This window comes from Columba livia, chromosome 21 (genome assembly GCF_036013475.1).
Source record: "Columba livia isolate bColLiv1 breed racing homer chromosome 21, bColLiv1.pat.W.v2, whole genome shotgun sequence".
Taxonomy (NCBI): Eukaryota; Metazoa; Chordata; class Aves; order Columbiformes; family Columbidae; genus Columba; species Columba livia.
Window position 1 is genome coordinate 3403809 of NC_088622.1, and position 13078 is coordinate 3416886.

The following is a 13078-nucleotide window of genomic DNA, read 5'->3' on the forward strand; positions in this document are numbered from 1 at the left end:
TCAAAGTTGTTTGATAACTTCCTAATTTTATCTATGTCTTGAATACAATAGCTATAAATAAGTAAATTGTATTTTTCTCTTTAGAAAACACCAACAAGAAGGATAACTTGAAACACGCTTCACCCCTTCACTTTCAATTTCTTGACTGCACTACAAGCAACCAGAATGTCGGGGGCTTCAGTGAAGGTGGCTGTTCGGGTCCGGCCCTTCAATTCCCGAGAAACCAGCAAAGAATCCAAATGTATCATCCAGATGCAAGGCAATTCAACGAGTAAGTTTATTTTAATCTCGTGAGAGAGTCTTTTGCTTTCCTCTCCCTGCTTAATCCTCTTATTTTTGTCAGACGAAACTCAGTACTGTTTATCAGTTATATTATCTAGAGTTACCGCTTTAGGGAATCTTCTTCTCTTTCAAGGCTGGCATTACAAACTAGATTGTCTCTGAATTTGACTAGAAAGGATAAATCACGAGTGTCTTAATTTTGATGCAGTTGTTTATGGTGTTTGCTTGTGGTGAGTTGAGAATTTTACAGAAAGATTAGAATACCAAAGTGCAGATGTTTTGAACTGCAGTGTGTGGGAGTATCATGTGGACTGACAGATACAGGGTTGAGTTGCAGATCACCACATGGTAATTGTTGTGGTATAACTCCTGCTTGGGGCTGGTGCTGGAATTCTTGGTGTGCTTATTCTGCAGTCTTTGTCTTTGTTCAGGAGCATAATTTGAGTGAGAAAGCTGAGGGGAAAGGGATATTAAGTTTTGTGCTTTCCATATTAGATATCTAAATGATGGCAAAATAAGACTACATAAAATCATCTTATTTTCTAACTAATTAGAAGTGTTAGGTTTCTTAATTCTAATTCTAGGGTTCTAATTTGAAGGAGAAGACTCTTCTGTGGGAAACTGAATATGGGCATGCCATTTATTGAAATTTTTTTTAACATGCTTTTTAACATCAAAGCAGTATTGATACCATTTGGTTCAGTGTCGTTGTTCATCCCACTCAGCACTAGGCCCAGTGCAGCTGTGTTTGGAGCATTGCCTGCAGCACAGTCAGCCATGCCAGGGTTCCTAGTGAAAGTTAGTGGGCTCTAAGGACTTTTCATATTGATAATTAATTCTGTAGAGTGATACCCCTGCTAGCAGGCCTTACTATCAGTTGTCTTGATGCTGCCTAATATATTGTTCGTTCCATATTCTGCTTATTACAGAATATTTTCAGTTGAAACTTCTAAGTTGTGTTGTGTTTTTTCCTCTGAGATAACTTTGTTTAATTTTGTCAGTCTTTAAATAAATTTGAAAATATATCTGCTTTAATATTTTGTTTAAATTACGGGATGGGTGGTTTATCATGTTCTAGGTCAAAGTCACAAGCAGCTTTTTGAAATTAATAACTCAAGAATAAATAATGATTGTCAGCATACCTTTTGAATGATTTATACCAATGCATCTTACTCACAATGTATTAATTGTTTATTGCCTGTCCTCTCTATAAATGACTGTTTTTGTGGTGAATGGGAAAAAAGATTCTGCTGTATAATACGTGGGATGCAAGGTGACCTATAGACCGAAGAGTATTTTGTGTGTCAGTGGTTCTTGTACTCATTCTTTTATTGGGTTTTGAAATGTAACAAATATGAACAGTGTTGGCAGCTGCTGTCTTGGATTATTGAAATGAAAAGCTAAGCTATTCTGTGCCTGAAGACTTGCCTAGTGTTGTGTTTTGGGTTTTTTTTGTTTGTTTGTTTGGGTTTTTTGTGGAAATGATTTTATAGTCTTGTCTGTAAATGAAGAGAAAATGAAGCAGAGGTTCAAGCTAGTCGCTACAAGACAGCATTTAGATATTCATCACTAGCAAAGAGTCCAGTTAGCTTATTCTTTTAAAAAGCTAAATAAGTATTTAGAAAACTAAGCTAAGGAAGTACCCTACCTGGAACACAGCATGTTTCAAAAAGATGGACCCAATTTGGAATCACTTTGCTTTTAAATTGGGTCCATCTTTTTGAAGCACTCTGTATGTCCTCTGCAATTGATGTAACAGTTGTGCACTAGATGAATGAAAATAGGTTTTAGCATCTTGTGAATGCTGGTGACAGAATAAAACAAAGTTCTCAAACTGTAGTTCATCTGAGATGGTTGTATATTCTGATTTGCCATAAAAGGCACTCATGTAAAAGCACACCTGTACGGTCTAGGTTATCTTGAAAGATATGAGTGCAACCGGATCCCCAGATTAGGACTGAAAATTGCCTATTTGGATTTTTAACTCCGTATTAATCTCTTGGAAACGTTGGAAAGTTCCTTTGTGGTTGGAAAGTTCCTTTGTGAGCTGCTTAGGGTATTGGCTGGTTCATGGAAATGGGCGCAGTGGAGGGGTCCTCTCTGCCTGGAACAAGAGTCACAGCTGCTGCTGTAGACATATGGCAGGCGCGTTTTCAAGCAGACATCCCTGGCATCAGGAAAACTTCATCATGCATTCTGGAGTTGATTTGTAGAGGTTGAGGAAAAAAATGTTTTTCTCCAAATGGTGGTGGTGTGTTTGTGGTGTGCGGTGTTATTTTTCCTTCCCCCCCTACACGCATTTTTTTAAACCTCTGGTCTAAAGGTAAACATGGATATTTTCACCTTGTGGATTCTTTAAGATATTGGGGCTGGCAGAATTGAGTCCCCTGGATCCCAGTGCTACATGATATCCTTATAATGTAGTGCTGTCATGTGTCTGAGGGTCAGAATGGCCTTTGGAGAAGGCCTTTGGCTCTGGGAGATGTAATCAAGTAAAAGCAGGGAGTGAAGGGAGATTGGTTTGTCTGCCTTGAAGCAGAAAACACATGAGGAAAGAATCCAGTTTGACTCCAGGTGCTTCACTAGCTACATGCAGAGAGCTGTTACGCATCTTCTGCAGGAGGAGGTTTTCAGGTGATCAGCTGACGATGGAAGTTTGGGAATGGTTTTGGTTCAGCTTCTCCGATGGGTCGAGCAGTATTGTTCAGCCGGCTCCCGCTTGGTGTGCAGCCCGCTGGCATGCTGTTCTCCCAGAACACCAGCTGCAGAGCCGGTATTTATAGCACTTGGATCTGTAAGAGCAGCTGAGGATGAGAGCGGCTTTCTAGCAGCTTCTGTGAGCAAGCGTTTGCCTTGCCCTGGTGCTGTTGAGCCCAACACCCTCCCCCATCCAACCTTTCTCCCAGTACAGGGTTGAAATTCCACAGTGGGGAGAGAATCCGGTTGAATTCCAAATGAGCTGTTCTTAGCTTCTACTTGGTTTCCTTCCCTTTTAATGATTTGAAAAATGCCAACAATGCTTTGAAAAGCAAGCACTGCCTTACAAGCTGGAAGTGTCCATTTCCCTTAATTTATCTTTTATAATAACAACCCTGAAAGTCTGTCTTATAAAAACAGTATAGCCATATATCTGATTGCAACGTATGCCTCAGAAAGAAGCCTGTATTAAATGTGTCTTTGGGGTGTTATTCACGTTCCAACAAACAAAGAATGCCTGCTCCACCCTGCTCTCAGTAACAAACGTGTTCTCATTGTTGTCATTCCAGTCTACAGATGGCGCAGATATATTTTCCAGACCTGTGCACTTTCAGAGATTGTATATTTAATGTTAATTTGGTCTAGTGGAGGCAATTCCGAAGGCACCCGATCTTCTATATTGGTTAAATTGGTTATTCAGACCTCATAAAGTAAAACTACAGTTTATATTGATTCAAATAGAGTTTGAAGAAGGCACAGAAATGAATTATTTGGTATTTCTTTCCCTGAATGTTACTGCTTCTTAAGTTCTGTCTAGCCAATCATGGTTTTTTTTTAACTTCTGTCTATTCCTTTACCCGTGGTTAATGAGAACAAAAGTGAAGACAGGACAGTGCCTTTTTTGCAAGCTGTTATCTCTTAACGTGTGTCGGCAATTGGCAGGAATATGTGCTCTGTGTAGGTTACTGCTGCCACTGGGAGAATTATTGAGGCTGGTGTGAAGCCTCTTCTGTGTACTGAAACCTAACTTTATTTAATATGTAGAAATTAAAGAGGCTTTGTGCCTTCAGCATTGACGTGATAGCAATATGAGAACAGAAGACATAAATGACAGAAAGCGGGCTGTGTTGCACAAATGATCAAGTTAATTTTCTCCAATTCCATACCTGATTTTCACCATTATTGGATTTTATTTCTGACTGGCAATTGATAGATTTCTTTGGTTATTTTTTTCCCCAATATTAATCTGTTGGTCTGTCTCTCCCTGCCCCCTCAGCACAGACTGTATATCAGCTAATCCCAGGATTTAGCCCAAGTTAATTCTGTGTGCTGGCGTTTATCTGGAGGGCAGTTGGCCAGTTCTTCCCAGGAGTGCCCTTCAGGGACTGGTGGGTGGCCCGGCTGGTGGCAGCGCACCCTGGGATAGGAGTCTGCGCACTAACAGAGGTGGAGCTGTTGGCTCTGGTGACTTGACTTTGAATGCAATGAGGAAGAAGAGAATAATTTAAGCTCTTACCTCTTTTGTGTGCTGTGTGTGCACTCTGGCTCTCTATTCCATGAGTTTATTAGAAAGAATTGCTTGTATCCACAGATACTGAAATGCAGATAATTTCTAACTCGGAAAATTAGCGACATGCTGAGGAGCAGTGCTGACTGGGATGAAACCAGATTAGGTTCAGACTGCAAATTCAGTGTCATTATAATCTGACGTGAGGTTTAAGCGGTTAAAGCAGTTGTGGTCATTCTTTGTGCCTGCAAAAATATTTATGTGGCTGAGTAGATGCGAATGGAATGAGGGGGCTGATCTTGGCTCAGCTTGCTTGCATATTTTTTTCCTTTCTTCTCTGTAGGTTTCCCGCTGTCTGTTTACTTGGTTAATTTTAATGGAGAATGGAAGTGTAACTCCAGAAATAAAGGCTTGAAGTGGGAATGTGTTTGTGTATGTGTTTAGGAATGGGTGAGAAGACAGGGAATGCTGCTTCCAGTTGAAAGTATCCCACAAGGCTTTAACTTTGCGTCAGCTCTCTGGTTATAATTGTAAAATAAAGTGGATATTTGAGGTGTGCTTTTTGAATTTCAGTTTCAGCAAATCAGGATTGGATTGTAAGGCCAAAAAAAAAAGTCCAAAATAACAATAGGAATGCAAAAGAATACATATTACAAAACATACTGATACTGTTTCAATAGTGAAGTGATTCTTCAAAGTTCGCTAACAGTTTTTGCTAAAACTAAAAACTAGCAGTGAATTTGATCTTATAGATTTGGAAGGTTGGAAGTGAATGTTATTTTTGTGCTAGCTGATAAAGCAGATGGTGGATGGCTTGAAAACTGTTAATTAAGGAACAAGTAGGATGGACTGTGGAAGTACCTTATGCCAAGGAATGAAGTTGCCTGTTTAAGGGCATGTTAAAATCCAAATGTTTTGTGGAGATTGGTTTGTTACTGTTGATACAGTGCATCTAAAATTATAATTCTTTCATTGATTTTGTTCCCACTTTTTCCTTTTATTAGGCTGTACTGCTCCTACCATATACTTCTTTACAAGGCCTAACTAGTTAAATATGTGAACTCAGATAATGATACAAAAGTTTAGATTATATGGAGAAATAACCTTTTAAGATGCAAGCTGGGTGTCTAGGCTGTGGTATTAAACGCTTCAAATTAAATGATAACGCAGTGTAGCTATTCACACAGTGCGCTTTTATTTGAATTTTGTATCAATTTATGACATGTAATTACTTCTACTTATTCTATTTGCTCACCAAGTTAGAATACTGGTGTAAATATTATGTCTTAAGGTGAAGCATGTTATTCATGATTTCTGGAAATTAATAACTGAAATAAAAAGGAATAATGTGGGCATTAATCTCCCTCAGCCAAATCAACAGTTGTTATACTTTAAAAACATGAATATTCCCATGCTTTTTTTAAGCCTTCCACTCCAAAGGTAAATGGTGGACATTAATCCAAACAGCGATTGCTGCTTTGGTCCCAGAAGAGTTTTTAGACATGGCAGTAGGAAAATCCTGTCTCCAGCTTGTTTCATCCTTTCCAGGTTTCTGAGTTATGTATGTAACCTTTCTCAGTAGCAATGGCATCGAAGATGGTGATTTTGTGAAATATTCCTCCCAGTTTCTCTTTGCAGAAACCTTAACTTGTGGAAAGCTGAAAGATTCCACGTGATCTAAGAAGTTGGCTCTTGGTGAGCGAGGGGCCTGAAAAAGGGATTGAGTTTCTCCGAAACCGGCTGCTCGGGCTAACTCCAGCGTTCAAAGTTGCGCCGGTGCCATGCTGATGGTAACTAATTATAGTTGCAGCACAAAGCGGTAGTGGCAGTTTGCAAACTGAAAAGTTAATTGCCACATTGGACCTTTGAAATAGCAGATAAACAAATTTATTCTCGAAGATAAAAAGGCCATTAATGTGTTCCTGCTGTGGTCATCTGTCTTATTGCCTGTCTCATTTCCTGAGGCTCTGTAATTAAACTATTAGCTTGCGTACCATGCCGTGAGTCCGCTGTGGTGAGGCGATAGATGATGACCTATTTCATGATTTGCTAATACAATCCATCTGGGCCTTGCATGGTTTAAAAACCAAACAAAATAACTGAAAAGCTTTTAGTGTTCTTGTGGGTATTGGAGACACTGGAAACAGTCCTCTTTTAAAATTCTGTTTCTTTCCTTGTTCGGCTGAAAACACAGCCTGCTGAATAAAATGGCGTATGAAATCCATGTTGCCCACTCAGTCTAATTCCTGCATGATCATTCCTTTTTTTCCAGTTTGGCATACGAATTTTTAGGATAAAGCTTACCTCTCCTGTAAGAAGTCTTCTCATTTCTTCAGAAATACCCATTAACTTCCTTTAAAAGTAGCTAGTTTCATGGATTTCCTTGTCCCTCCAAAGAAGATGCTTGGTGCTACAGGCACCTTCAGGTGAGGTCAGTTACTTCAGTGTGAATTCCTGGTTTCTTTGCCTCACCATCTTCTTTTGGGTGTCTTATCTCCCATTTTTGTGTACCTGGTCACTTGGTTCAACTCAGACCACATCAGGCACGGCTGATGCGAGCGGCTACCTGCTCAGTGTTCCCAATGAAGGGGATTTCAATGCACTTCAAGTCTGTTGGGTTCGTAGTCTTGTATTTTTCTCAATCAGTCAGCTCTGCTGGATTCATTTGTAGACAGAATTCTGTGGAACCAGTGATTCTGAAAATGGAGAGCGTGTAAGAAACAGGAATGGGATAAATAGACTTGAGGCTTGGACCAGAAGCTGAGCTGTGACTGGATCCCAGCAGTGAGGGACAGCATGTGGAGTTCCTGGCGGCCAGGAGGTTTTCGCTGACCCGTTCCTGCAGCAGTGCAGGATTTTGGCCAGGCAGCTGCATTCCCAACCTCTGACAGAGCTGCCTCCTTGCACGTTAATCTCCCTTTCCTGATATGCTTCTCAAAATATGCTTTGCAAAAACATGCATCCTAGAAAGTAGCTTTCAAAATAGTGAGCTGGACATGGAGCTTAGTGCAAAGGCTGAGGAAAGTCTGTCTAAGAAAATAATAATAATAAATAGTGGCTTAAAAATGGGGTGAAGTGGAACCAGTTGCATAAATCACGGAGCTTGAACTTCACGAATGTGGTGGATCAAATTTAAGTTTGAAGCGAGCAGGATGAAGCTGTAATGGGAAGCTTGTATTGCAGCTAGAGGTTGTGTCTTTCATGGGTGGTCCGTGTGCCTTCACGCACAGCGAGCTGAGTGGAAAAATGAGCTATTATTCTGATTAAACGTTTGGCTTCTTTGCTTTCTGTTTGCAAGTGGTGGACTTTTTCTAGAGATTTTGGGGTGTGGGGGTTGCTTGTTTTTAATTTGCAGGCCAAAACAACTGAAGACAATAATGCTCCCCCCCGAAGGTTGTTACATTGAACCAATGTGGAGACTGTTTTTTATTTGTGCTTTTTTTTTGGGTAAGAGCTTCCAGGTACAAGGCATTACTTCTTCTTTACCTTTCAGAACTTTGATGTTAAATAGTTGAGTGAGAAATGAGGAGCTGCTGAATTGTAGCAGACTGGAATACACTGAGAGAGCTGATTTAAGTTTGGGGTAGGGGAGTTATCTTCTGGGATTTTTATTATTTGTTCACTTTAGAACTGGTTGCACAGTGTGTTCTGCAGATGTACTGCTGTTTGGTCAAAACGAGTAAAAGGAAACTACAGCCATGTATGATTGCTTAGGTTACCAGTTTGTTATGTGTTGATGCCCATGTTGCTATCCAAAGCCACAAGCATTTTTGCCATTTGATACTGTCCTGGTGCAAGGCATATTATTCATTGGCTTTGCATGTCTGTCAGCTTTCATAAGGCAAGAATGTCAGCACAAGGTGCATCCAAGTGAAATGGAGTTGGCCACAAGAAACAGAGTAGCAACTGTTGCTATTTGCAGTCCAGACAGGGATCTTCTCTCCACACTGTAGTTGTGGACAACACCCGGGCTCAGGGACTCAGCATATGGTAGAGGAGTGATTTAATTTTAATGGGGGTTCTGTAACCATATTTTCAGAGATTTTGGTGCAACATGATGTTAAGTTCATGTTTGACATGGTAAGAGATGTGAGAGTTATAATTTTTGTTTATCACAGAAGGGAGAAGTCCGCATCTCCCAAAGCCTAACTGGTTTGAATACATGAGAAATAAGCATCCTTTGTCTAGGGTAACTGGCATCAGAATGTAAATCATCCCCAGGAAGGCTGTCAGCACCTTCCTATAGCTTCTTTCTTTGTAGATTTTGTTTGCACACATCATAATCAGTGTATCACTCCCAAGGGCAGGTTGCTGTGTTAGGTGCAGATGGGTATGTGTAAATCTAAGGTGGTTTATCTCATTTTGATACCCTCAAGAATATGCCGTTTTACAGTCCTTACTTACACAGATGGTGTTGAAAACAGCTGCTGGAAAGAATAATTTATTTCCGGCAATATCATATTAAAAGAAAAAAACAGTAGAGATTAATTTCTGTAGTAAGAGCTGTGCTTGTAAACTGCCATCCTCGCAATACAGAACCACAGGCCTTCTGTATGCCATTAAAATGATAGCTGAATCCATTGTGTGTTACACCCCTGCAGGCAAGGGCCATAGGAGGATGTTTTGTTGCTGGGAAAGAGGGGAGAAAGAAAGTCCTCAAAGGTGTCTGGAAGAGCTTTCATTAATTGTGGGGAATGTGCATGTATGGGTCAAATATTGAAAGAATTAGAGGATCTGAGAAAAGGAAACGAGCATAAAATTCACAGATGTGCTGATACGGAAAGAGGGTTTTTTGCAAAGCATGTTTATACTGGTATTTCTAAAGTGTTTAATGTCTTAACTCACCTGAAGATACTTAGATCCTTATATGTGAAACCCTTGGAAAGAAAATTGAGTCAAAGAATTGCAAGAGCTGAAAAGGCAGTTGGAGGTCAGCTTTTTGAATGGGACTCTGGAGGCTATAACATAGGAACTATGCACAAACATTTTTTCATTCTGACTTTTTGTACGTGTGTCTGTGTGTGTGAACTTTATCATAGGGCCATTGAATATTGTACAGATGTTCCAAAGAGAAAAAGCACACAGGTTGGTTGGGGATCACTGTGGGATTCAATGTCTGTATATGATCATAAGAATTACCAGTAGTTTGGTTGGTTCAGTTAATGTCAGTCCTAATAAAAATTGATCTGTAGCCTTTGTGCATGAAACACAACATTGAAATAAACTATACAGATAGCCTCTGAATTATCAGTAGATTCAACTCTTGTCATATCTTCTTCCACGAGCTTCTTAAAGAAAATTCTCCCGAGATGATCTCTTGTATTGTGTAAAGCGTATTCCGAAACAGCCTGAGTAGTGCTGCTGTGAAATCATCAGGGATTCTTGAACCCTTTGTGTCTTGGACCTTTTTTCTTGGATCTTCCTTCTTGCTAATGTCCCTCAACTCCTAAAAGTCTGTCCCACTCTAAAAGCCAAGGGGCTTTCTGTGCAACAGAAGAACTTTGTTCAGCAGCAGCCTTCCTTCTAGGAATTTTTTTGCTTGACTTATTTCAAATAAGGCCTACAGAAGTACAGTGTTAGGAAGCTGTGAGTCTATTACTTCAGTCTTACTACTTCTGTACAGTGTGGTAACTCTGTATGCTCAGATACACAGATGGAGGGTCAGCAAGCTCATGAATTATACATCTAAATATCAAGTTCACTAAGAATTCGAATTTAATTTCCTGTAGGTATTATCAACCCAAAGAATCCTAAGGAAGCACCAAAGTCCTTCAGCTTTGACTACTCTTATTGGTCCCACACATCGGTAAGTTCTTTTACAAGAAACCCTTTTTTATTAATGGATCGGTGTGATTTATCTCCATTCTTTTCTTTTGATCATGCCATCCCTGTCAGATGTGTCTGCACTGTCTTTCTCACCCTAATTCAGGGTAAAAGCTTGTCAGTGTATGTTGTCTTTTCTGGTTTGGGGGAGAGCAGAAAGCTGAGCTCCTGGAGTTTGAGAACAAGTTGTGAATATTTGAAAGATTACTGAGAATATTCTCCAGCAATATTCTGTTCTAATAATTTTAAGGATGTGTGTGAACTGCAGTTAATTCAGATTTGCTTTTAGACAAGTGAAAGTTGCTCAACTTCTTACAGTTGAAGGAGAAATGTGGTTTGAGTTCCCGTGGTGTATCTGGAAAAGAGTAGTGATCCATGTTTCCAATAGCTGCAAAAGCAATAAATGCTCGTCTGGCTCCTCTGCCCCACCCTCCTGTGAATTGGTGCTGAGGTCTTGCTGACTTCCAGTAATTGTTCTGCAGCAGAAGTGTGGTGTTCTGCCCTCTCCCCCTCCCCTGCCTTATTTTCTCAAAAGATATAATAAGAAGTGATAATGCATTTCACTAAGATTAATTTTAGTAACTTGAATGTTGGAAATGAGACTTAATATTTCTGAGTAAAGCTGTGGCCAAAAAGATTGTTTTCCTGATGGAAGAACTTGGATTTGTGTAGCTCTTTTACTGAATCTTCCAGAGCAGCCATGCAAGTATTAATAGATTACAGGATCAGTCAGAGGAACATTATGATGAAGGGAGTGGAGCATCTCCCGTGTGAGGAAAGGCTGAGGGAGCTGGGGCTCTGGAGCTGGACAAGAGGAGACTGAGGGGTGACTCATTCATGCTTACAGATATCTAAAGGGGGAGTGTCAGGAGGATGGAGCCAGGCTCCTCTCGGTGACAACCAGTGACAGGACAAGGGGTAATGGGTTCAAACTGGAATACAGGAGGTTCCACTTAAATTTGAGAAGAAACTTCTTCCCAGTGAGGGTGGCAGAGCCTGGCCCAGGCTGCCCAGGGGGTTGTGGAGTCTCCTTCTGTGCAGACATTCCAACCCGCCTGGACACCTTCCTGTGTAACCTCATCTGGGTGTTCCTGCTCCATGGGGGGATTGCACTGGATGAGCTTTCCAGGGCCCTTCAACCCCTGACATTCTGGGATTCTGTGAAATACCCACAAGATAGAAGTAGAAGGACACCCAATTGCTTTTTGAGATGTTTCTTGAACGAAAAGACTGTATTGATGCTGTTTTCCTGTCTTTTCAGCCCGAAGATCCCTGCTTTGCATCTCAGAGCCGTGTGTACAATGACATTGGGAAGGAGATGTTGCTGCATGCCTTTGAGGGCTACAATGTCTGCATTTTTGCCTATGGACAGACTGGAGCTGGGAAATCCTACACAATGATGGGCAAGCAGGAGGAGAGCCAAGCAGGAATAATCCCCCAGGTAGAGCCCAGAAAGGGCATTGGTTTTGTACAGCATGTGCAGACGCACACTGGAACTTCAGCACACCGAATAAGCAGACTGTTGTTTTTACCAGGCTATGAGTGGATTAGGGATTTTAATCATTCCCTTCTAAAATTATTACTTTGATTTTCAGTTATTATAGGCTTTTTCTAATTTTGTGGTATGGAATAATAGTAACGGTTAATCCTAGAACAGTTACTGAGATACTATATGAAATAAGATTAAATGATAGTGGTGTCAAATTGACAGGAAGTATCTTCCCATTGAGGCTGCATGTGGTTGATGTAATAGGTTCTTTTTCTTCCCCTACCCTCACTCTAAAGCCAGTTTAATGACATGTTCTAGTAGTTACTTGTTATTACTCAGTAAAGACTAATTTCTGACTTGGTCTAATCTCTTTCCAGCTATGCGAAGAACTGTTTGAGAAAATCAATGACAACAGTAATGAAGAAATGTCCTATTCAGTAGAGGTGAGAAATCAAAGAATATCTGTGTGCTGGATATTGAATTGAGCTTAGGTGCAGTGTTGTTGATGCTGCATTGAGATGCTGCTAAAATAAAAGCAGGCGCTTTGCAGAAACAGTGTTGTCTTTCTCTTACTGATTTTTCTTCCAATCGGTTTTAATAGCTTGACATGCACATACGTTGCAGGATTTGAAAGAAAGGAAGACCAAAAAACTGGTGGAAGTCAAATGTAATTATTGTAATATTGTAATGAATATAAACTCCAGTCATTACTGCTTCTGAATTACAGAACAGAAAAAGGCTAGTTATGTGGCTTTTTATCTGTCCATTTAATGCTTCATTTAATTGCATTTTATTAACATTTGATGACTTAAAGATTGAATGCAATAGGAGCACCCTGTTTAGGATTTGTGAATGAGAAGTTTCCCACGTTTTCATTATATTTTTTCTATTTGGTACTTGTTCAGGGTTCTGATTTGTGCATGTAAGAGAGAGAAATTGTCTGTCTTATAATGGAAATCTAGAAGAGAACATCTGACAAGTAAGCAGAGAAGGGAGACAGCTAGACAGACTTTACAGTTTTGCTGCTGTGTCGCATTAAATCTGTTGAAGTGATTGTGAACTCAAGTGTATAATTTTTAATTAAACACCAATACTTTTTGAAATGGTTCAGGGATCTATACATGCATGCAAGGCCTGCAGCTTATGTTTGAGATCAGATGTATGAGACTAGTGACGCTTCTCCCTTTTTGCTGTTGTCTCAAGCTGTTACATGAGCTGAGGCGCCCACCTGTAGCTTTCCTGTAGTGGCGTGGGGGAGTTTCCACCAGCAGCACCCTGAA

General features: G+C 40.3%; 1 protein-coding gene across 14 annotated transcripts in view; it reads left to right on the top strand.

Moving 5' to 3' along the window:
- Positions 1–13078, top strand: part of KIF1B (kinesin family member 1B) — a 74857-nt gene that overhangs the window by 2295 nt on the left and 59484 nt on the right. For all 14 annotated transcript variants that reach the window (XM_065037518.1, XM_065037528.1, XM_065037523.1 and 11 more), the window contains exons 2-5: positions 85–271; positions 10216–10292; positions 11571–11750; positions 12176–12241. In XM_065037518.1, the coding sequence (XP_064893590.1) occupies positions 166–271; positions 10216–10292; positions 11571–11750; positions 12176–12241 (429 nt within the window). In that variant the 5' untranslated portion in view covers positions 85–165. The remainder of the gene's footprint in view (positions 1–84; positions 272–10215; positions 10293–11570; positions 11751–12175; positions 12242–13078) is intronic.